General features: G+C 38.0%; 1 protein-coding gene across 4 annotated transcripts in view; it reads left to right on the forward strand.

Annotated features, from left to right (window-relative positions):
* The window catches only part of TRRAP (transformation/transcription domain associated protein), a 156600-nt gene that overhangs the window by 109144 nt on the left and 21401 nt on the right, over positions 1 to 26055 (forward strand). For all 4 annotated transcript variants that reach the window (XM_054041328.1, XM_054041327.1, XM_054041329.1 and 1 more), the window contains 7 exons: positions 132 to 397; positions 903 to 1003; positions 5105 to 5306; positions 8569 to 8733; positions 11370 to 11460; positions 13154 to 13353; positions 14397 to 14658. In XM_054041328.1, coding sequence (XP_053897303.1) covers positions 132 to 397; positions 903 to 1003; positions 5105 to 5306; positions 8569 to 8733; positions 11370 to 11460; positions 13154 to 13353; positions 14397 to 14658 — 1287 coding nt within the window. The remainder of the gene's footprint in view (positions 1 to 131; positions 398 to 902; positions 1004 to 5104; positions 5307 to 8568; positions 8734 to 11369; positions 11461 to 13153; positions 13354 to 14396; positions 14659 to 26055) is intronic.

Genomic DNA, 26055 nt, shown 5'->3' on the forward strand with positions numbered 1-26055 from the left:
ACGTACATTTTCAAAGCTAAGAAAGTTTGAGTATCTTAAATTTCCATTTTCATAAGTCATTTGTTCATGTGTATTTTCTCTGTATAATGTTTGTTTTATAATTATTAACTTTTTATTTTCTGTCTCTGTAGCCATTGTAACTGCCTATGAAAATAGTTCTCAGCATGATCCCAGTTCCAATAATGCTATGCTGGGAGTTCATGCTTCAGCTTCAGCAATTATCCAGTATGGAAAGATAGCTCGGAAACAAGGACTGGTCAATGTAGCGCTGGACATATTGAGTCGTATTCATACTATCCCTACTGTGCCTATTGTGGATTGTTTTCAGAAGATTCGGCAGCAAGTCAAATGCTACCTTCAGCTGGCAGGAGTCATGGGCAAAAATGAGTGTATGCAGGTATGTTAGTATTATCTGTGTCAAGACATGTTGCTGGGAACTTTGAGGGTTTGATCTGCCATCAAGTGTGTAGAGAGGGGGAAAAAAGACTGTCACAAGACTGAAGTTTTAAACTAAGTTTTGAGTGACTTACTGTATGTGTGATGAATGTCAGGATATTAAAGTGAAACTGAGTGAGTTAAATTGACAAGAAAAATGGAATGTGACGGTAAGCAAAAGAAGCTGAGATACAGTATTGGGTTTAGTGAAATTTAAAAGTGGAAAAGGCAGTGCATCGCCTACCAAGTGCAAGAATTTTGAATAAAGGCCAAGAAAAGTTGAAGAAAATTCTGTATCTGGTTAGATTTTTAGAAAGTATTTTTTTTATTTATTTAAAAATTCTAACAGATTGTTGTTCATTAAACATGAAGATAATTTCTAATTTGGCAGCTTTTTAGGAAGCTTTTTCCTTTTATTGATACAGAATTCATTGTACAAGGCTTTTTCATAAAAATTTGTTTAATAGGGCCTTGAGGTTATTGAATCAACTAATCTGAAATATTTCACCAAGGAGATGACAGCTGAGTTCTATGCACTGAAGGGAATGTTCTTGGCTCAGATTAACAAGTAAGTATGTTGTTTGGATGAGATACCAGCACGCATCTGGGAGAAGTGCAACATAAATGTTTAAGCAGCAAATGTTAAACTAGTATAAAATCAGGATAAAAATGAATATACATACGGATACTTGGCTTCTATGTGGTTTTTAGTAGTAATACACGTCACTTTACCTCTTCAAAAAATTGTGGAAAACTAGGTCACATAATCCTCGCACCCCTTCTATTAGAGAAGTTTTACATATTGAGAAAAGGTAAAGTTAATTGATTTGTACAAGGTACCACAGTGAGTCAGTGGCCGATCTGAGGTTAGGACTCAGAAGTTCTTTGCCTAGTTCTTTGCATAGTCCATTCTGATTGTCTTGTATGACAAATATAATATCATCATAAGATGGGATCTGCCAAAAAGGAGACATCAATATGAGTAAATAAGTTTTTGAGTAGAGAGTTACTTTGAGAAAGCAGTTCACTTATGGAAAAAATCCTGCTCAACCCATAAACTCAGAGCTGTCTGCTGAGAAAAAGTGGTATTGCTTTTTCTGTAGCTCTTGTTCATTGTACATCCCTTTCTTAAACAATAGCTATTAAAGGAATAAGAAACAAAATGGTGATGAAATGTAGCACGTTGTCTAAGTAGTCTGAATCACACAATATGGCAGTGCCATATACAAACTCTTTTCAAATAATATATTGAAAGCTTGATACAGAGGTGAAAGTAAGCCAGTATAGTGCGGTATGGCATACCGGCAAGAGCCAGTACACAGCCAACCGTACCGGCAGGGGGCAGGTTCCCCAGGCCGGCAATTTAAAAGGTCCCTGGGCTTTTTGGCAGTGGCTGGAGCCCCTGGCCCTTTAAATCACTGCCAGAGCCCTGCTGCTGGAGCCTTGGGGAAGTGGCAGCGGCTGGGAGCACCGGGCCCTTTAAATTGCCGCCAGAACCTCCCGGCTGCCACTACCGCTACCATGGGGCTCTGCACCCTCCCACCCCCACCCCGCTCAGGACCCCAACCCTGCGTACTGGTAAGTCCTTTAAGTTAATTTCACCCCTGGCTTGATACACACTGCAAAGGGCTCGCCTGATTAAAAACATTCAATTCTAAGGCTTCCTTTCAAACAGATACTTGCCACCTGTTTTTTTCCTCCATGTTAAATAAGTGTTTTATCACTGTTGGGAAGGATATGGCACCTTTAATCCGGAAGGCAAACTAATTTACACGCTATAGGTCAAATTTTGTCCCGTGGTAACTATACAGTTTCAGTAGAATTTGTCAGGAATTTGCATACACGTTTATAAAGGCATTATTTTTGCATGCTTTATGTAAGGGAATCACTTCACTCACCAGTACAGTGTAGCCACTCCTTGAGTGAAATTTATCAGCTTTTAAACTGTACACTGAAACACTACACAACAGATCAGGGCAGGAAATGATGACTATCTTCTTCAATGGAAACTACAGGGAATTTTAAACAGGTAGAATGTAATTACTTTGATGGGAAGTGCAAGAGGATCGTTAATGGCCACAAATGGGCCTTAGTTTTACACTTCATCTGAAAGACAGGCAGTTTAAATTTTTAATGGGGGCAGATGGAATAAATAATTAATGCTGTCTATCTATAATCCAAGTAGATTTATGGGGTAGAATAGTAAGTTTTTAAATGCAATTATAAGATATTTACTCTCCTCTCTTTTTTGCAAAAATATACCAAATTAAGTGTAGAATTTCCGTAATGTATTTGTCTCATACAATTAGTAAAATGAAAGTAGCAGTTTTGCATTGAACGCCCCAGTGAATGAGTGAATTCTTTGCTGCCTATAAACTGAACTGGAAGTTAAAGGTCACCCTTGGGTGTACCCTCCCCTTTGCCGCCCACTCTGTGAACAAGGTGATAGAGGTAGTATAAAGAGTCAGCAGAGGTGTCAGAGTGATAGATAATACAGGAAAGAGGAGAGAAAGGGAAGACTAGGGACAAAGCTGGTTGGTAGAAATGGAAAGTAGTGATAAAGAGAGTCATTTATCAGACTGCTCTCATAGTAATCTGTTTCAAGACTACACAACCTAGGACATGGAAAGCTATTGGAGAAAAATAAAGTGGCTGTGTAATATTGAGGGTAATTAGTTTTTTAATAAGCTATTTGACAGGCAAGGTTATTTTCATTTACGTCATGATTTTTTTCTAATGCTGGTCACTTCAGTTTTTGTATTGCTACAGATAATTACAAGTTGGGTGGTCTTCTGAATTAAATATTCATATTTTTGTATTAAAATGAGATTAAGGTTCACTGCTAATAGAGAAACACGAGCAATACTTAACTATAGCAGTGTTCATTCCAATACTTAGCTGGTAAGAGGAATGTATTTATCTTCAAGCACTTCTATATCAAAGAAGCCAAAATGCTTTGAAAGATTCCTCATTTCAGTGTTGCTGTACATATGTGAGAGGGATAAAAATTGATGCTGAAGTGAGGTCTTTCATCTCTTATTTATTAAAATTAAGTATGTTTCAAGCAAAACAGAGTGTGCACCATATTATACAGATTCAGGGGTTTAATTTATATTGGGGTAGTTGGCACTGCATGCACAACCTTCTGTATTTGAGAAAAAATCAGAATCGGAAATGTTTAAGGTCTTAAGGTTATCAATTGTAGGGGGAGTTCTGTGACCTGTGTTACACTACACGGGGTTTTCAGACATCACAGTGGTCCCTTCAGGTCGTGGAATCTAGGACTCTGTGAATTCAATACACTTTTAGTTGCCAAAACCTTCATTTTTCTCTCTCCTGAAATTAAAATATATGTCAGAGATCTGTGATCCTCCTCAATCCCCCTTCACCTTTTGTCCAGAAAGCCACATGTTCTGGCTGTGAAGAAATGGAAGGAGTCACTTTCAGATCATGTTGATTTTGTTGCTTTATTAATTTCAGTATGGAAATTCCACACTCTTCCCCTAACTTTTTGCAAAAATCTCTCGTATTTGTTTATGTGAGTTTCATCTTCAAGTCCTGAATGTGTTGGACAAGGAATTTGGATGTCATATCAATACATTTCCAATCTGATTTCTCCCCTTCACTTCCTCCCAATTTTTCCTCCCTTCCCAATTTTTCCTCCCTTCCTTCACCCTTCCTGTGTCATTTCCCCACCTTTTCTTTCCACCAGTATTGCAAACAAGTGTTGCTTGTTTGCCTTGCAACAGCAGTGAAAGTGATTTGCTCCTAATCAGTTTCCCCTGCTGCTTCTGAGACACAGCAGAATCACTCTGTGCTGGTGCAGCGCGGGAGCAAGTCTCAATTGTGACTGAAGCGCTTTTTGGGGAAAATGTTAATGTGGGAAACTAGCTTTTGCTTCTCTTTACCCCCAACTAAAGATCATGCCTGGACAAAATGCTTTCCCTGTGGCCTAGTCAAATGAAATCAACGAGGACGGGGTCAGTTTTATACCACTCCTGCTGCTAGGTAAACAAGCGTGAGAGAGAATTTCGCAGAAAAATGAGGAGAGGCATGTGGAATTCCCACAATGAAATTAAACAAAAGAGACTTATTGTATACATGTGATAAACAGAGTGAATTGTAATTATTTTTCCCTTTGTAGTAGGAGACTAATGCAAACATTGTTTGAAGATCATTAGGAGATAGATGATCATGACTTCAAGGGATGAGATAAGTGGCAGGATCAGATGAATTCTAAAGAAAGGCTGTTGTATTTAATTCCCTATTCATTATTTGCTAGGAGAGTTTGCTTGAAAATACAGGCCAGTTTTTTTTATTTATATATATATATAATAGAAAGATGTGGGTTTTTTTTTTTGTTTGTTTTTTTCCAGTTTTCCAATCGGTGGTAAATATAGACCTTTTAACAGTATCTCAGTGTTTCTATTATGAAACATGTATTTTAATAAACATTCAACTATGCATAAGAAAGCTCATGGAAAGTAACAGTGTGGGGGGGAAAAACCTCATTGCTAGAGAACTGAATAATAAAAATGCAGTTCAGTATTAAGAAAATAACCAGGTTGAGTGCTATGTTTGTTATTACTGTGTTACTTATTATTACACAGCTTAGTTTTTATTAAGGTAAAATAAATATTCAAATTAGTCACTTTCTATAATCCTGCAGGTCTGAAGAAGCAAACAAAGCCTTTTCTGCAGCTGTGCAGATGCACGATGTGTTAGTGAAGGCTTGGGCAATGTGGGGTGACTACTTGGAGAATATATTTGTGAAAGAACGTCAGCTGCACCTAGGAGTATCTGCCATTACTTGCTACCTGCATGCATGTCGCCATCAGAATGAAAGCAAATCAAGAAAATACTTAGCAAAGGTAAGACCTAGAAAATGTTTTTTTTTTTTTTTTTTTTTAAATGGATATTGTACAGCTGCATAGTAAGAGCCAAGTTGTTCCTTGGTACGTCAGCATTGATGAGGACAGCACAGATGAATAAGATGCAACACACGTTTGGTCTGGTTTACACATATGCTACAACTTTAACTGCTTAATAAGCCTCAGAAAGTAAGTAATACTACCTGGCAATATTTCAGTCTAATTCAGTATGCATCAATGACTGTATCAGTCCCAGCCCTCCCAGCATAAAGGAGGAGACTATTCTTAGCCCCTCTTCCAGTCAGACCAATGAGAGTCCAGATGAAGGGTACTTCCTGTTGGATAAGATCTTAAAATCCACCTCCCCAATCTGCATAGTTCTCGCTACTACTGCTATTGAGGCACAGGGCAACTACATCAATAATCTCGGACTCCAGCTCTCCAAAATCCATCTTGTACTGTAGGAGTGTTGTAGGGACTAAATTTAGCTCCTCCAGCTGCATTTCCAGTCCACTATGCAAAGAGAAATCTGCATAGGAGATGTCTTGCCCTTGAAAATCATCTTGAATTTGCATTTATCCATATTATATTGTTTAGTAATACCAATTATAAGGGGTTGGTTGTGTTTTTTTACCACAGTTATTGAATTAAAACTCGTCAATCTTTCTTTCTTTCCGTTTATAACATGGCAGCCAGCTCTCATTGTGCATGTACGACTTCACTGTTAAGTGTTTACTTTTTAATAACCCTCATGGAAAAATCTGAAACTGGTGACATTCTCTGCTGGGAAATATTCTCCCTTCATATGCAAAAGTGCAGAAAATATCCTGTAAGAATAATGATGACACATCCAGTGCTTTGGAGAATGTTACTGTTCTCCCAATCCAGTTTTACAATATAAGACAAAAATTATTAGCAAGAACTTTGAGTTCTGCTTTTTAATTTAGCTGAATATTTAACAAATGAAAACATAGAATTAACAATACTGAAGATTTTCTCTTTTGAATTTCAACTTCTACACCAACACCTCTTTCTTTTACTTAATTGTAGGGGAATGGCCCTTCTGACTCCACCAGAGGTGGTAACAATATCACTGCTGCCATAATCTAAGCTGTGGTTGAACTTTATTTGTATCACCGAAAAGATTTTAAAACACAATTAAACATCCTTTTCTGCAATATCTTGGGCTTTGTTTTTTATTTTTAGTCCATCAGACAAATACAATTACTATCTTTGTGCCCTGCTATTAACTAGCAGTGTTATGTTAGCAAATCACCAAATTTTACTTCAGATGTCTTTTTTTCTAATGAAATAACTGGCACTTGGGGTGTTTTTTAAAAAAATTCAAATACAAACAACAATGTAGCATTAAGGTTACAGAGTTAAAATCAGAAAAACTCAGAAAATACAAACATTCAGATTCCAGCATTAAAGTTAGCTTAGATGTATAGCTCATTGCCTACATTATGAAAGGACAGGGATAGTCAGAAAAAAAAAAAAAAAAAAACAGAAAATGTGTGCAATACAGCCAAAGTAAAATTGCTATTGTAGTCTTAACTTTTGCGTTTCCTGGTTTGCAATTTTAACTGCACAAACTTAGTATTACATTTACTTGTATGTTTTGCATTTAATTTCCTTTTAAGAAAAAGATGAATTTGCCATCTCCAATAATATTAACCTTTTAAGTTCCAAATTAGGCTTGAGACTTTCATTGTAAGTAGATGAATGGAATAAGATACTATCTCTGCTGAGACTCTTTGACTGGAGACCATTTTCTATGGACTTATGTTGTTAAAGCTGTATTTTTGCAAGGTAAAAGCTGAATGTTTTCAAAGAGAGCTGAGAATGTGCACAGTCTGATAGAAGGCAGCAAAAAGGGGATGTTGCTTCCTTTTCTCACCCACCCTTCCAGCGCCCCACCCCACACCCAACTTCTACTGTACTTGATGTTACGGTAGTTCATTTCCTTTATTCAGAGTGTCTCTTGTTTCATTGAGTTGCTTCTGGTTTCTCTCATGTAAATTCTCTCAGCACAATTCCAGCACAAGCCTCCTGGTGAAACCAAGCTGAGGTAATATCTAGTGATGTCAAAGGGTTCTTCACAGGAGCTGTTCTCCTCATAAAGGACTGAGGAATAAGCTTTTCCTTGTTCTCAAAGCTACAGGGTACATTAGCACACCTTGTTACGTGAGCTTTGGGCTTTCCTCCAAAATTAAACGAAGGAGAGGCATGGCACTGATCATCTAGAATTAGTTCTACAAACTGAGTGGTTCCCAGTTTAAAGTATTATGATATTACAGTGAAACAAATATAAAACAAAATTCTCATGTGAAGACTTGTTGATGGCTGAGAGACTTATTTCTAAATGCTGGAAATGTGAACAACCTCAAACTACCGAAGTTTGGCTGGCAGACACCTACAAGGATATTTTCCTTCTGAAAAAGCTACATATAAAATCAAATGAAAAACTGAGCATTTTGATTCAATTTAAATCTTTTACTCGCAAAGATTTAGCTGGAGGTTAGATTCTCCAACCATGATATAAAAAGTGAAATAAATTGAAAGATTAAAATAACTATATTATTTATCACGAATAATGTAAAATATATTAAATATTTTACTTTTCCTTATAAATGGAGTCTGTAGTTGCTTCAGAAGACAAATGGAAGAGGAGTTGTTTTCATGCAGTTGTGGAGGGGAGGTAGTTTGCAAGTTGATCTCTTGAAGATACAGTTGCAACTATGGATGGTTTAACATATCCATAAGCAAAAATGCTTCTATTCAATTAATGCTCTTAGCATGTATTTGCATAAATAAAATCAGCTAATTGATGATTTTGCACTATGTACCTCCATTGCCTGTCTTTATTCATACAGTTGAAGGATTTTTCTGAGGATGTATCATTTTGAAGTTCTTTCTTTTTTTGGAAGTTCTTTGTTCTCTAATATAAAATACAATAGACTTATTTCTTTAATGATTTGTGTGGATTCCACAGACTGCAGATTCACTTTTGTAAATGACAGTTTGATAGTTTTTTTTTTTTTTTTTTTTTTCATTTACTGTAGTTTGCCTTGTGTAATATGGTTGGCTATGCAGGGATTTCTTCTGCTGTAACTTTTTTTGGTTAATATTTAGAAACCTATACAGTTATTTATGGGTGAAATATGTAAATTACTAGTGATCAGATTCCATACATCACCTTTTGAAAATACTTAATATCGGAAAGGTACAAGTTCGGCTTTTTTTTTTTTTTTGCTTTTAGGTTCTCTGGCTTCTGAGTTTTGATGATGATAAGAACACACTAGCAGATGCAGTAGACAAGTACTGTATTGGCGTCCCACCTATCCAATGGCTGGCTTGGATTCCACAGTTGTTAACATGCTTGGTTGGCTCAGAGGGCAAACTTCTTCTGAACCTCATTAGTCAGGTAGGGTGGATGTATGGTACAGATAATTTCTATTTCTTTGTTGTTCATATTGTGTTTTTGTAAGATTAGGTACTGTAAGTATTTTTAAAGCAAAATGAAGGATTTGTTAAGATTTCAAAATTTCATGGAGTGTACAATTATGAATATGTTTCTCCATTTTTTCCATGTAAGCAGGATATGTTAATTTCAAAGTGAATTTTTGATAAAACAAGGTTAAATAAACTACTTTTGTATACCATGTCTGCAACAAAACATTGCAACTTTCCCTCTGGAGTTGTACTCCATATTACATTGTTGTGAATATAATTGCCCACGTTTGAAAGTGCGCAGTTAAATTATGCATAGAATGCAGGATTAGGAATTGGAGAATTGTTCTGGTTTTGCTTTAAAGCGATTTAAAAAACGATATTGTTTTGGTGGTGTTTGTTTTGGTTTTGTTTTTTTTGTGGGGGGAGTCGAGGTGGTTTGAAATGCTGGTTAAAAATTTAAAAAATACCTAGCCCTGCAAGAATAATAAGTAAAGCCTATGTGGAGTTTTATTCAGAGATGGCATTGCCAAATGATTAGCGAAGTGACAGTGAGGTTTGAGGGGTTTAAGCTAATAATCTAAACTGGTGGGTTCAGCTCTTTCAGTGATTTGCTGTATAATTTTGGATAAAGCACTTAAATCCCTCAGTTTACCAATCTGTAAAATGGGTGTCAAGGGATCTTCTTTTTTTTTTTTTTTTTTTTTTTTTTAATTCTTGTAGCCTGTCCAGTAATCTTCACAAGAGGGTTGCGTCCATTCTTGTGGCCCTGGATGCAGAACTGAGCTATTGTAGTGCCACCTCACCCTTAATTCCCACCTTAGAAAAAGGGCGAAAGCTGTTACTGACACTAGGCTCCTGTTTAGATTAGGAAAAAAAGTGGTTGGGGGAAGGAATGGTTTTGTGGATTTGTTTTGTTTTTGGTAAATGTATTAACATGTTTTAGAATGTGATGGTTCAGTGTTTGAAAATGAGTTAGCACTTATATAGACCAGTTTAAAATATGTTAGCTGATCATAGTCAAGCATAGGCTTCTTAACCACCTAGGCCCTGTCCTGATGCGTTACAATTGTGCTAGCTCAATCAAGTTATCCTGATATCATTGAAAACCCCTTTTAAGATGCAGGCTAATATATGAAGTTATGATAGCTAGCTGTGTTGTAGCCTGGCGCAGCCTCGGCTACAATGTCCCCTCAGTCCCCTGAATGCTGGCAAAGGGGAAAAATCATCCCTTTTCTCATGACTCCCTTTCCATTTTTGCAGTGATTCCACTCCCTGTATGTTTGCCCTTGCCCCAGCCTTTTTTAGAGTACTAAAAGAGAAGTACTGTGTTTTAAAAAGAAATGTAAGATGCAGAATTACTATAAAATGGAGATACTCCCCTGCAGCCTTGAGGAAGCAGAATATTTGGGGGCATGCTTCCTGATTTCATTGTACGTTGGTGGTGTGTCTTTCAAAACACGAGTTCAGCTGTGTACTGAGGATTGATGCATGCACTTCTTGCCTTAGCATAAAACCTGTTGAGGCTCAGTATTTATAAAGCTCTTTTTAGTAAAATTTTCAAACGTGCTAGGTGATTTAAGACCTCAAGTCCCATTGAAAGTCATTGGGCTTAGGTCCATAAGTCACTTAAATGCTTTTGAAATTTTTTCTTTTTCTGATTATAGGGTGAAAGGTGTTTATAAAAGTTTAATGTATTATTGATTTGTGGACTTAAGGCTGCAGAAGAAATTTAAAAAATGAACTTAATTGGAAATGAGATTTTACCACAGATAAACTTCTCATAAAATCATTTATTCCTGGATTGACTCTATGGAAAGTATATACATCATGTCTGTAATCTCTGTTCAGTTACATATGGACACTTTAAGATTATTTGTACATATCTTGTTTTGTTTAAATGTAAGGACAGTATATTTTTAAGAAAAAATATGGCGAGAAAAACTTTTTTGCCTTATCTTATGCTTGCCTACATCATATGGCCAAGTTAGGTACATTGTTCTGCTCATTTAATGGACACAGAGATTTAAAGATTTAAAGGCAAAAGCTGCATGTTAATGTGTACTCAGTTTTTTTTCTGTAGGAGCCATAAAACCTTTGTTTGGTGAAAGTGGTATCCCTTTACATTAAGTGGCTATTTTTCACATTCAGTGCTGCAATTACGTGGAGTAAGGTTACTCTCTAATGGGCCCAGCTACCACGTGGCATTGGGTTCATTGGGAATTGTGGCCTAATTTAAAGACTAACTGGTGTTGTTATGTCTGTTTTTCTTCTATTATGTGCATGAGTAAGATCTTTGAGCTGGTCAGGTACTCTTGCATTATGCTGTTTCCAGATTTATTAGGCAATACAATAGTGGGAATCCTAATTCAGTATCGCTTACTACAGTGTGCAGAGATGCACTGTGTCATTTCTGTGACTCTACCCTCTTTTTGTTTGGATTTTGTTGTTGCTGAAATGAGCTTTAATGATAAATTCTAAATAAATCAGGGAATTATTGAAATGCACTTGTTTAGCTATATATTTGAGCTCTTGTATATTCTTTATAGATTCTCTTTGTAAACCAGCAAAATACCGAATATTATTTCCTATGTATTTATATTGAAATAGGTGGGAAGAGTCTATCCCCAGGCTGTCTACTTTCCTATCAGGACCCTCTATTTGACACTGAAGATAGAACAACGAGAGCGTTACAAAAGCGGTGAGTTGTTAGTACTAAAATTTACTGTGCTCAACTGGCAGCTGCAACTTTGTCTCTCCACTGGGGATTCCCTGACTTCCTGGTAAATCAAGTTCACTAGGAAGGATAGCTATTTATCAAAGCTTAGAGCTAAGGGAATAATTAATGTTAACTTGTTTGGGTTTAGCATATGTCTGTGTGCAAATATCTATGAATACCTTACAATTTTGTTGAATATATTCATTATATTCAGTCCTTTATACTTATGTGCCCTCGTTAGTTTAATATCGGAGAGCTGCACAATCATTCATGGATTTTTATCCTCCTAAAACCCTTGTGAGTTACAGAAGTGCTGTTATCCTGAGTTTGCAAATGGGGAACTGAGGCATAGAGATTGAGTCACCTAAAGTCAGGCAGGATGTCTGTCAGAGTAATAGCTAGTCCCAGTCCACAATATTAACCAGGAAGCTGTCCTTCCTTTTGGTTAGTTTTGATTGGACGCATAGGTCACATGGCATTCTATTCCCTGTTGGATGAACGTAGCTCTTTAGAATCCACTTTCAGTGCACATGCTGGTGTTTATGATAAACTTCTTGCCATATATGCTCTCTACATTTTTACTTTGAATTTAACTTCCTCTGTAAATACTCTCAAATTTGCTGTCACACTGTATTTTCAAGGACAAATCCCTGTGAAGCATTACCATATCAAGCAATTCCACAGCACTGAGTTATTCTTTTGGCCCATGTAGTCTCTCAAGAATAGCTCCCAAGAAAACTATTTGAACAACTTAAATATTTCCTTTTGTTCTAGTTGTTGTTTTTGGTTACAAGTGCATTGTTTAGATAATCACCTGTTTCACTTGTGAATCAGTGTATTTAATTTCTGCATACATGTTAAAGGGCAGTATTTAAGTAACATCTTATTTTCCTGGGTGTATAGCTCTACAGAGGGGAAAATGTTCACATACAATAATACTAAAATTACATTTTATTTCTTGATATTAGTTGTATACTGCCTTTTTGTTGGTTTCATTACATTAATTTCCAACAATGGATGCTCTGCATGCAAAATTCTGCCTTAATAATGATATCACTGCATGTAAAATGGATAGCTGATCATTTTTCTCTTGACTCTATCTCATACTTTTTAACTCCTAAACATTGCTCATAATCAGTGCTGTTAAGTCGTATGGTATCATTTGAAACAGTGTCTCATCATTTAGTAAGTTACCCTGAAATTCACTGATTAATTATAATATCATTCAGTGGTCTTTTGTATAAGAAATTAGTTTTAGTAAGAGATGTTCCTTAGGATAAATTTCATATCTGTTGATATTAGATCACCTTTTCCAATTATGTTATGAGGTTTAATGAAAGCAGAAAGGAATTGAATATCTTAACTTTTGCCTTTTACTTTGAGGAAATGGATTGCACAAACCAATGCAAAAAGCTTAAAGGTACAAGTCTTCGCTCATTTTTTAAAAAATGTATGTTTTGCTCTTATCTTTATGAAACAACGAAATACCATTTGCAGCAAAATTATTTTTTTAAACAATTTTGATTTAATCTTTTATTTACCACTGAATTATAGAAAACTAGCTTCAGTTTTCTTTGGAAGCAAATTCAGGACAGTATATTTTTTTTGAATACCATGCAATCATCTGTTTCATAGTTCTCTGAAAGTTAACTATGCTGTTTGGGTTTTGTCCCAGATTCTGGACAACAGCAGCCAAGTTCGGTAGGAAATCAATCTCATTCTGCATCAGATCCTGGGCCAATAAGAGCCACTGCACCTATGTGGCGCTGCAGCCGAATTATGCATATGCAGCGAGAACTGCATCCGACGCTTTTGTCCTCTCTGGAAGGCATTGTCGATCAAATGGTCTGGTTCAGAGAGAATTGGCATGAAGAGGTATTTGAACTTAATATAACTATTCAGAATTACTTTCCATGCATACAAACCAAATTAAATTTAGATGTATAATATGTTTCTGTTTATTTTTCATATCTGACATTATTTTCTGTAGCGTTTGTTTAGTAAACTGCTGCACAATAAACTGGTCTGTTTTAAAAAATAACTCTAACAATTCTTCCTTCAGATGTAAGAACTTGTAATTATTTCTATATTTTTAGAAGTGATGTAGATGCTGTGGAAAAAATCTCTCCGAAATAATTAGTGATATAAATATTTCTTCTAATTGTAGGATTCCAGCTGAATCTTGTATTGCAAGAGACACTTTAAATTCTTGCATTATGTTTCTTTGTGTTTCCCTCTAGTTGTGGTGGTTTGTGGAGTAGAATTGGGAGCTACTGCACAAAGTCTAAATTAAATTTGATCTGTGTATTTTGAAAAGTAAATACAGCACATGTAATACACTGGAATCTTGCTTGACCAGATTATCCACTTTAGCATTTGCCTCCCAAAATGATTGTTTCTTACCCCTATTCAGAAAAGATTTAATGACCTAGGCTTTAATAAGGTTTCATATTACTAACACTTTATTTATTTTATGAAAAAACCCTCATGTTTATTAATGTATTCCAGAATACTGAGAATTTAAATTACAGTTGTCAGATGAACAAAGTACATTTTGTGATGCACTTTATTTGCTACATCTGTATAATTTGCTAATTTTCAGAGGTAAGACTCGATGCTTTAACTCTCAATAGTAGGCCCATATTGAATATCTAATGATTCTTTGCTAAACAGCATCTCAGGCACTACTACAAAGAAAGTTCTTCCGTATTTTGACTTAAGGGCCAGCTCTTGCTTCCAGTGACTGAAATGGAAGCAGAAAGATTCATAATCTAGATTTAAGTAAAGGATAATTTTACTATTAGAAAATGTATTCTGGGTTTGCTGTATTCTAGTACTTCATTGCATTGTAGTAGTAATGTATATTTGTTGTCAAATCAAAAGACTTAACAACATATACTTCTTTTTTCTTTTATTAGGTTCTTAGACAGCTGCAGCAAGGCCTGGCAAAGTGCTATTCAGTTGCCTTTGAGAAAAGTGGAGCCGTTTCAGATGCCAAAATCACTCCCCATACACTAAATTTTGTCAAGAAGTTGGTCAGTACCTTTGGAGTGGGACTGGAGAATGTGTCAAATGTCTCTACTATGTTTTCCAGTGCAGCTTCAGAATCGTTGGCTAGAAGAGCTCAGGCTACAGCTCAAGACCCTGTATTTCAGAAATTAAAAGGGCAGTTTACAACAGGTGAGATCTCACAACGTATGTTCAAGTTTATTTTAATAATCTGCAATTAAAATATTGTTTGTCCAGTGTTCAGATCCGAAAATGGTCTTTACTCTCCCTTTCTGAGGAAGAAAAGTGACTATAGAACAAACCAAATTTTTATCATTTGAAAAATTTACAATAGTCTACTGTCTGTCCATTTCTATACTCTTTGGAGTAGTAAAAAATGCATGCAAGAAAATTAGATCACAACACCGTGGAAAGAATGTTTGTAGAATAGTATGTAGTTTTTCCATTCTTTCCATAACTGTAGTCCAATTACTCCTATTTACAAAAATAAGTACATTACAGCACTTCAACAAAGGACTAGCCCATTTTGACTGCTTGTATGGTGAATGACAAAACTATCTGGCAGATAAAAAACATTAATAGCTAGATAGTCCTTATTTATACTAAAAGCACACAATGTAAGTCACTTAAAATGTAATCACAATTTTCATCACAAAAGTCCAACAAACAGTAGTATGTACAGTTTTCCAAAATTATCAACATCTGGTGAGTAATATTAATTTTGGATAGCTAGATAATAAAATTCTCTACTCATTCACATAATTGTATTAGATAAATTGAATCCGTAACAATAGTCTGCTCTAATAAAAAAGGATCCTTTTGGGAAGTAGCTTATTAAGTATTTCATATTTTATTTGCCCGCAGAATTATTATATTTTATGTATCTCTGGTGTTTGAACTGAAATTGAGTCATTTACCTAAGAAAAGCCTACAAAGTAGTTTTAATGTAACAAACAAAAGTATCAAGGCCACTCAAATGTTGTCTGTATATGTGGCACAGAAGCTTGACATTTCATGGGGGGGGGCGCATTTCATGGCTTCCCTGGTCATGGAAATTGGCTTCTATTGCAGCGATACTTCCTTGGCTTATCCTGAAAGAAGACTAAAAATCAGATAAAGTGGAATATCAACTCTTTCAGACAGAAAAATATTAAACCTCTGAATCGGAAAGACATATTTTAATGTAGAGCTAAGTTTTCAACTGTTTTTCTAAATCCTATTTTGATAAATTCGTTTTAAAATTTTAGATGTTAATGTTCATAAGTAATTATGGAGCTTGCTGTATTCAGTATTCAAGGTCAGCACTGTTACTGAGTGCTTTATTGAGTTCAGCAGGTAGAGTTAGAGTGGTTTTTCAAACATCTTACTGACTATGATGTGAAAATAAGTGATATGTTGAGATTCTTGTGAAAGTAGCTCCCAGTCACAGATATGACCTACATATCTTGTGCACATTATGTATTGCATGATGTACTCTTTGAAGCACAGCAGTTGCATGACAGTAGATAATGGAAGTCCTGAACCATATGATTAAATTTAATGGATAAAGGCTACAAGGAAAGGAAACAGTAGTTGAAGCATTTCACATATCCCCAATTGTCTGAAAATTACAGAAGCAAAATACAGTTAATGTAGACGAGGATCTCTTATTTTTGAAAACCTTTATTATTTACATATTGCAACAGCCCTTAGGAAACATTTAGTCACTGAAGATATTGGTTTTTATAGTATTTTTTATATTATCTTTATTTTTTATTAATTTCTCTTGATGCTTTGTTTCCTTCCAGATACAACTTCTGGGAGATCTTAATTTTTTTAGGCTTTAAAGGAGAAGAATTATGAAGTTAGACTTGGAATTCTAAGAGAAACATAGAAGGGAGTAGTTACTTTAAAAAACCAAACAAACATAACCCCCCAACCTCCTAGAAAAAGGATTGTAAGACTAATTATTTTATAGTGTCCATCTTTGGTATGAAAATACCTTATACTGATAACACTTTTTCATTTTATTCTCTGTGTATTTTTTTTTGCATAATTTCAAGGTTTATAAATGGCATATTTAAAGTTTCTAGCTTTATCCTGTCAGACTTTTACGAAAATTCTATGCATCAGCGTTTAAACAAACCTAAAGGGAGAATTTTTTTCTGGAGCTATTTAATAAAATAAAGAACATTTTAAAGTAATCAAGATACAAAATGTTTCTCTTAAATTTCAGTTTAAGAATAAGCAATTTGACTGATTTTTTTTTTTTTTCCTTGCAGACTTCAAAATTTATTTTTCAATTATGATTAAGCGTGAGTGATTACAGGATTAAAATAGTTATTTTAGTTAGTGCTAGATTAGATTATGCTTTAATCTATTAAATGTGGGGTTTCATTCAAAATTGAAGTGTGAAAAAATAGATGAAATTAAATTGGTGAATATGCTTGCTTTGTGGAGTCTTCTATAATTTAGTTTATTATGCAGAAAATGAATTTAGGTTTGTGATTAATTTGCAGTAGTGGTAGAAATGACATTATCAAATTAATAGAAATGTAATTGCTTTACTGGACATAGTAAATGTATTAACATTTTTGGACAACAATTAGTAGATCATGCCTACATTTCCTTATGTGCTTTGGGCCTGTTCATTCTGAGTCAATGGTGTCCGCCTTCTGTCTCACTTAGAAGTGACCATGTTTGTATTTATAATTCTTAACATCTATTGTATTTACTTGATGTGTAGATATTTACAGCTGTTTTCCAAGTCTTCTGTGATATGTGTATATTAGTTAAGAATCTATCTAAAGGTAAACTGTGTTCCCTCCAGTTATTCCTAGGTTAATGGTGATAGATAGAAATAGTTTCAAAAGACGTATGCAAATCATGTATTGTGGTTCCATAACCTCTTCTTCCAACAGTTGAGATGCATCTTTCTTCCTGCAAATACAAAAAGGAGCTCAGATACCTCCAGGAGGCTCCAGGGATTGGCCATACCCTTTCCACACTCATTCTAAAATCTCTATCTACAGCCAAGCAAATGGAGTTCAGCTTATTTTCCTTCTTATCTGTTACCATCCCTGGTTTTAAAGCCAAATTTAAGTTCCAATAGTTCCCTGCTCTATAATTTTGCCAGAATTTTTGATGGGATGGTTTTGTAAACAGGACCACTTGCCCAACATAGTACAGTTGGCTAAACAGAGCCAAGGCAAAGAGGTAGCCCATCTTTCAAGAAATCTCTCAGAGGTCATAGAGTATTGTTGCAATTATTCTTAGCTTGGGCGGATGGATGTTGAGTCTGGAACAATCCTATTAAATACAAGCTGATGGTGAACGACATCTCTCATCTTCTGGTTAATAGGAGCAGTAGAACTGGTTCACCCCGAAAAAAGCTGTTTCTTCTAGTATCTATTGCTGTGGGTGCTCCATTGTAGGATGTGTGTGTACCTGAATGCAGTCAGTTGAAGATTTGACTCAACCGTGTCTGTGGGTCTATGCCTGCACACTATACAAGCTTGTGCTCCAAAGCAAGAAGATCTGCTGTTGCTCCAGTTCCTTCTCAATGCCTGTGGCTTAAGACAGAGCAACTGTGTCCGCTGCTTCCTAGAAGACTTTCCCATTTGTTTGTTTATTTTCTTTTCTCAATATTTAGTTTTCTTTTTCCTTTTTCCTTCCACAAGTCTGTGCGCTAGGGGGATTCCTACCCAGGACTGATTCCTCGAACTTCCTCTTCTGCCAAACTTCTGGGGTATGCCCAGGGTCCCTGGATTCAAATCGGTGCTAGACCTGCAACAGATTTTTCTCCTGAAGTGATGGGCATTCTTGTTGTCTCGAGTGTCTCAGACTCTCATTCCATCCAAGTGCAAAATTTGCATGGGGTTTAAGAGAGAGTCTCATCCTCCATTCAGACTGAGACCATCTCCATCTGACAGTATGGCTATTGAGAGGGTGATGTTAATTGCACTTGGTTTGTCCTTCAAAGAGATTGTGGCTCTACAGACTTCCAGAAGGATTTCATGTCTGCTCTACATCTCATCTTGTCACAGTTAAACTCCATGGAGTCAAGAAAACAACAGAAACCCCAGAGTTTTCTTCAATATGGACAAGGGACTTCACTTCAGAACCATAGCATGACAGGTGTCCCACATGCTGGGTCCTCGGGCCCTTTTGTTGAAAATCCTCAAGTCTTAAGATCTCTCAGAGGAATCAGGCTGGCTAGACCCTATGATCAGACCAATCTTTCCTAACTGGGGTCTGGTGTTGGCGCCCTCACTGCAAATATCTATTGTTCTGTTCCATTCCCCCTTTTTTTTATTACCCTGACTTACTACTGTGGCATCTGAGCACCTTCTATCTCAGTTATTTCTGCAAGCCATATTCACATCCAGGGAACTCAGGCTCCATGCTTCGGTTATCCTGAATCTTTCATCTCTGCTAAAAGACGGTCAAAATAGATCAGAGTGATTGTCATGTACTGTTAGGTGTCAGCCATTTGGGAATGACAGACCAGGCTCAACTAGGTCTAAGACACCTTCCAGAGCATGCATGCATTGCTGTCTCCCATATTTAATTATGCAAAGATATTACTTGGAATTCTGCATTCTTCATACCATTACTCCTTTGATTTGGCATCTAGATTTGATGCCCAGCTTGGGAGAGTAGTGTTGCAGTCGCTTTAATATTTCTCAAATCTTTCTCACCTGGTGGGTCACTGCTGTTTGTCAGAGGAGGGGATGCATATAGGTAATTCTCAAAAGAGAAAGTTAGTTATTGTAGTAATTGGTTTATTGAGATAATTGTCTGTATATGTCCATACGCTGCATCCACCTTCCCCACTTCTTCAGATTGGTTGGGTAAGGATTTTTGAATTACTGGAAAGAACCAAAGTGTGTTCAAGATTACACCCTGATGTATATCTTTGGACTCGGTTATGAATAACGATAAGATTTTTGTCACAGAGGTCACAGATTGTGTCTTTCAGAGACCTATGTGTCATCATTCCCACCCCCATTATTTTTAATAAAAGTCAAAGGCAGGTGGTTGCGGGCGTCCGTTAATTTTAGTTTATTGCCCATGATCTGTGTGTGACTTTTTACTAAAACTAATTGTGACAAAATCTTACCCACACAACCTCTTTTCTCATTACTAAGATTAAGTCCTTCTTATGGCTGCATGCTGGGGGATTCTTACCTTGCCTGTCTGGACAAACTTCTCCTATTGTGTAATTGTGATAACTTGTTATTTTTATCCTAGTAATTGTAAAAACAGCGTTTGCTGTGATCCAGAAGTATTGATTCAGATAGGCAAATGTGTTCAATAAAATGTTGGTGTTATCTATGGGTAATTCCACATTTTTCAGTATTTTCCTGATACTCTTTACATTTGACTGGTTTCTTCATTGAATTGGTAAATCTTGAACTAATTCTAGGAGCAAGACTTAGCTTTTAGTAGTGGTTGAAATAGATAAATAAAACAACATCTGTCTAAATTAAGCTGTCTGCAAAGCAAAGTATAAAAGTCTTTCACCATAGTGAAGCCAGTGATATTTCTCCTCCCCTTACAGCTGAAGTTACTTATTTTCTTCTCAGATAGGCTGTGTGGAGCCTATGTGACATGGATGAAAAACGTTCATTAATTGAGCTCACTCTCTGTCATTCCCATCTGCTATTGAGAAACAAAACAAAAAAATCTAAAATAGACATTTTCACCAAACTGGAGTGTATTCCTATAGTGAAACAAATAACTTGGTGTAAAAATAAATTAACACTGTAGCATATTTTTACCATGTTGGTTATTTGCATGTCATTAGAATACTGAAGTTGTAATTTGGGGACATTTTGCTGCACTTCATGGAGTTACAGAAAGAAATAATGCAGTCCTATTGTCATTTCTTCATAAAGTGATTTACTCATATTGCTCACTAGAGGGTAGGCTTGGAATTATAATCAGATCTTTTTATAATAATATTTGTAGTTATCAGAGTTGTGCTGCATATAATCTTAAAAACAGAAAAAGGACGGTCAGTTAACTACAGTAATAGTTTTTAGAGCAGGGGTAGGCAATCTATGGCATGTGCGCCAAAGGCGGCACACAAACTGATTTTCAGTGGCATTCACGCTGCCCGGGGCCTGGCCACCAGTCTTGGGGGCTCTGCATTTCAACTTAATTTTAAATGAAGCTTCTTAAACATTTTAAAAACCTTATTTACTTTATATACAACAATAGTTTAGTTATATATTATAGACTTATAGAAAGAGACCTTTTTAAAATGTTAAAATGTATTACTGGCATGCAAAACCTTAAATCAGAGTGAATAAATGAAGACTCGGCACACCACTTCTGAAAGGTTGCCGACCCCTGTTTTAGAGTCTAGCAGAATTATTCTTAATGTCTCTAACCTGGAAACTGTATGTGTCCTTTATGAGTTTTTCCTATGTTTTGAAAGAAACTGAAATTAATATGCAAGTCTTGTTTTAATATAGGACATTCTCACGCCAGAATATTTAGTGTATCAGCATTGTTGTGGATACCAATGCTGTTCTGAAAATAATTTTGGAGCAGGTGCTGCTATAAAGCCAGCAGAGTGTAAAACACCATTATATGTTGATACAAAGAAAATAAACTTCTTTTAAATTAATTTGATATAAAAAAAAAAAATCAGAATAGAAAAAGATAAATCCTGTCATGATTTAAAAAAAATCTCAAAATTAGCAGTATCATAAGGAAGATATTAAATTTATATCGTGTGTGTGTGTGTGTGTGTGTGTGTGTGAGAGAGAGAGAGGAAAAAAAAGTATGCTGTGTATATATAATGTGTGAGTATATAGTGGTTACCCTTTAAAAAGCCAAGAGATTTATGGCAACTGTCAGGTTTTTAGGAGGTGATTATTGTGCTGCATGTATGCATTTCCTACAGTCTTTATCTGTGTGTGTGTGTGTGTGTGTGTGTGTGTGTGTGTGTGTGTGTCCCTTCGCCCCCTCCCCCCCCCCCCACACACACACACTGAATTGTGGCTAAAAGTGAATAGGACCAGTTTGTTTTATTGTGCATACAAAAGATACACCCACAAAAACGTGGTGTATTTAGGTTCTGTAAAATGTGTTTGTAGAGGAAGTTACCAGATTTGTGAACAAAATGCAGCTTTTTGTGACCCCTTTTTTTGTGGTTGTGGTTGAAAATTTGACCCCTAGTGTGTTTGTAATTACCGTAGGGCACATGTAAGTATTTAATTGTTAGTGCACTATAGATGGATGTTCACAGCAGATTTTTGTGATCCAATTTCTCTTTCCTCTCAGCTTTTACACTCACAATTACTTTAACTTATTTCTCTTAAATGCTTAATAGTTATATTGGAGACCTAGAAAAATATTTTACATATGTAACAGACTGCATAGTAGTTTCTGTGTTCTGGATGTACTGTGTCATCTCTGAGATGAACAGATAATTTTCCCTAGCATTCTACTTGTATTGAGCCATATTGGAGATTTCACATGCAGAAATTGTTCTACTATAACTGTGAATCTTATACCGGCTGTGAGGAAATGTACAGTGCATTTCTAACACAGTAAAGCTAAGGAAGACATTGCTTGCTTTGACAAATTGATCAATGATAAATATTACACAATTTTCAGAGTTTAATATGCAGTAACTGGGTTTTACACTATTGTCAGCTTTTATCTTGTAAATTCTGTTCTCTGTGCTCTCATCCCATGTTCACCACTGTGATACCTGAACACCTACCAATAGTTTGCAATAGTCATTTTGGTCCCAGGATATGAGAGACAAGATAGCAGATACCAGATGTTGGTAGAAGGCACAAGCTTTTGAGATACACAGAACTCTTCTTCTTCAGTTCTGGGGAAGGAAAAAGACGGAGGTAAATACAAGCTGGGACAGATTGTTAAGCATAAAACAGAGGTGTTAACAGAGCTCTCTTCCTTGAATGGTCCCTATGTGCTAACTACTTATGCTAAACAATCTCCATCTTGCATTTAGCTTTGATGCTCGGAGTACTTTTCCCAGAACTGAAGAAGAACAACTCTGTGTGGCTCGAAATTTTGTGTCTGTCACCAACAGAAGTTGGTCCAATAAAAGATAGTAAGTGACCCAGCTTGTCTCTCTAATATCCTGGGATTGACATGGCTACGATTACAGTTACACAGGCCGGATAAAGAGTGATCGCTTTGTGAAAGTTGTTTGCACGTGGGTGATAGGGTGTTTTTGTCTTTTATCATCTGTGTGTGTGAGTTCATTAAAGAGTGTAGTATTTGTCTGGTTTCACCCACATACTTGTTGTTGGGGCAGTGGATGAAGTACATTCACCACATGTTGTGATAAGCACATGTAGGACCCATGGATCTTGAAAGGTGTATTGTGTGTGATATTGATCATACGAACAGTGGAGATACGTCTGCAGGTTCTGCTTCTGTTGTTCTGGCAGGGTCTAGTGCCCCTTTGACTTGATGTATCCTGGTCTGTGGGGAGGTTGCTTCTGATGATGCGGTTAGGTGGTTGTTTGAAGGTTGGTTGTGACACACCAGATTTACCTGCTACTCTTAATTTCATATTTTCAAACCCCTTATGCATAACAACTGACCCTCAATTGCCCACTTCATTTCTAGTGCCTGCTTATAACATGTGTTATCCCTTATGCTTAACAATCTGTTCTGACTTGTATTTTGCTCAGACAAGGTTGATGAGGCAATATCTTTTATTGGACCAGAAACAAGCTTTTGAGCTTTTTTGTATTTAGCTCAGACATTCTGATTTCCTTCCCAGACCTGAAGAAGAGCTCTGTTTAGCACAAAAGCTTGTACCTTCCACTAACAGAAGTTGGTCGAATAGAAAGTGTTACCTCACCTACCTTGTGTCTCACCTACCAGTAATGCATTTGGCACGTGGTTCTGTCTTTCTTCCTCTCTGCAGGGGGAAAATTCTGTGTGGATTTAAACTATTTTTATTTTCACTTTAATTTTTAAAATATATTTTTATTTAAGCTGTGCTGTGTGCTCTTATTAGTGAGAGCAAGGTCAAGATGAGTGTGTTGCACTCAGAACAGGAAGTGCTGGGATTTATGGTGGTTCTGAGATCCTGCAGGATTTTGTTCTACAGTCTCAGATCAACCCTCGAGAAAGCACTATCTCCTGCACAACCACACTTTACCCTTGTAGTAGATGCTTCCAGTTATGGACCCCAGTTCTCATGTAGGCAACTGTTCAGCTGTCCCAGCCCAGATTATTAAGTATCTTGAAGATAAGGATGGAGATCTTGAATTTGACATGATATTCTATGGAGTGCCACTATAGCAAGCAGAGAACAAGTTTGATATTCTTCAACCTGAGTTGTAAAGAAGAGCTGCTCCGTTCTGTCCTAACTGAAGTTTCCTGAGCGTTGATCGTGCCCAGGTAGACTGTATTGTGGTAATCCAATCAAGACGTAACAAAGGCATGTACTATTGAGGCCAGGTCACCACTTAGGATGGAACACTAGATAGCAGAATGCATTGTTTGCATATGTGAGAGTATAGCATCAGTGAGAATCCAGAACCATTCCTAAATTGCACTCATTTGACTAATTATGGGTTAGACTAATTATGGGTTATGTATCTTCAACTAGAGCAGACAGCACGTAGCTGCAAATTCTCTTTAAACTGGAGTGATCTCTCTGTTGCTTGGATTCAATTTCAACCTTTTCAAGCTATTCATCCTTGAGCTGATCTTGGACAAGCACTAGGCTAGCTTGGAAACGCTGGAGTTGTGAAGGATGAACAGAGCTGTTTGTTTGCATGTTGTTGGCGTTTCTGTTCAGGATGTCTTGTCCATTCTCCTAGGTGTTTCATACAAATATTGAACACCGAAAAGAGTAAAAAGAAATGTATTTTTTCTATTCTGAGCTGTAAGAAATAAAAATAATTGTTCTTCTTCGAGTGCTTGCTCATATCCATTCCATTAGGTGTGTGCGCGCCGCGTGCACGATCGTCGGAAGATTTTCTACCCTAGCAACACCGGCGGGTCGGCTGTGGAGCCCCCTAGAGTGGCGCCTTCATGGCGCTGAATATATACCCCAGCCGACCCGGCGCCCCCTCAGTTCCTTCTTACCGCCCCTGACGGTCGTTGGAACTGTGGAGCGCTGCTTAGCTGTTCTCCACTCTCCCTAGCTTTGTTGGTTATTAGCAGTTATAGTTATAGTGTTTATAGTTAAATAGTTAAATAGTTTTTAAAAAAAGTTGTTATAGTTGTTCTAAGTAGCTCAGGGGATTAAGGGGGTCGTCTCCCCCTTTCTTCCCCGGCCGCGGGGCCGGGCTCATGCCCAACGCTCCCGGCTTCAAGCAGTGCGCCTCCTGCGCGAAGCCTATGCCCACGAGCGACCCGCACGACTCCTGTCTGAAGTGCCTGGGAGAGTCCCACCAAACAGATAAGTGCAAGATCTGTAAGGCCTTCAGACCAAGGACCAAGAAGGAGCGGGACTTTCGGCTCAGGCAACTCCTGATGGAGGCGGCACTTAGCCCGGACACTCCCTCTACGGGCCAGACCCCGGCGCCTAGCACCTCGGTGCGCAGTGCACCGGCAGCACCGGCTTTGACGACCACGCGAGTGGCGTCAGACAAGCCTCCCCGGCACCGGACCTCGTCGGCACCGCAAGCAGTGCCTCGGCGCCGATCATTATCCCCGGGGCATAAAAAAGCCCATAAAACGGGGACGTCCGTGCCGAAGACGCCAGCTCCCCCAGTGCCGGGGGTAGAGCCGCGTCCGCCGGTGGAGCAAAGGAAACAGGTGCCTCCAGCACCGTCGACTCCGGCACCGAAGCCGTTGAGTCCGGTGCAGATAGCGTCTCCACCGAGGCCGGCGGTGATACAGTGCCTACCGTCGACTCCAGAGACCTTCGCGGCGGCGAGAGACTTAATAGCTCTCACGGAGCCGGCACCGCCTCAACCACCGGCACCGACTGCACCGCTGACTCGCCCGGTCCAGTCGAGGGGGAAACCGGCCTTGATGCGCCCTCCACAAGGACTGGAACCTCGGCACCGCTCCAGGTCCCGAAGCAGGTCCCCACGCCGCTCGCAGTCCCGGCACCGAATATCATCTCGGCACCGGTCGTACTCGCGGCCAAGATCTTCTTCGCGGCACCGCTCTACGTCTCGGCACCGATATGATCGTCGGCACCGATCAACGTCGAGACTTAGCTCTCGGCACCGCTACGGTCGACGCTCGACGTCGAGAGGCCGCTCCCGGCACCGGGCATACTCCAGGTCCTCGTCGAGGTCCAGATCCGACTCCCGGCACCGACGAGGTCATCGGCACCGGTCGCGGTCCCGGCACCGATCGCCGGCACCGCGTGGAGATAGAACATCCCCGGACCGGCACCGTGCGGCACCGCATCCCACGGGATTCGTCTCGACGCACTCGGCACCGCCATGGCCATCGAGATCGGTGTCCCGCTCCTCTGAGGAAGTATCGAGATCGGCATACCCCCCTCAGGGTCAAGCCGAGGAGCAGGACATAGGCCATTGGCAGGAGGTAGCAGAGGACCCTGCTCATGGCCCATCTCACTGGTCGTTCTGGACCCCGTGGGCGTACCATCAGGCGCAA

This window comes from Malaclemys terrapin, chromosome 10 (assembly GCF_027887155.1).
Source record: "Malaclemys terrapin pileata isolate rMalTer1 chromosome 10, rMalTer1.hap1, whole genome shotgun sequence".
In the NCBI taxonomy this organism is placed as follows: Eukaryota; Metazoa; Chordata; order Testudines; family Emydidae; genus Malaclemys; species Malaclemys terrapin.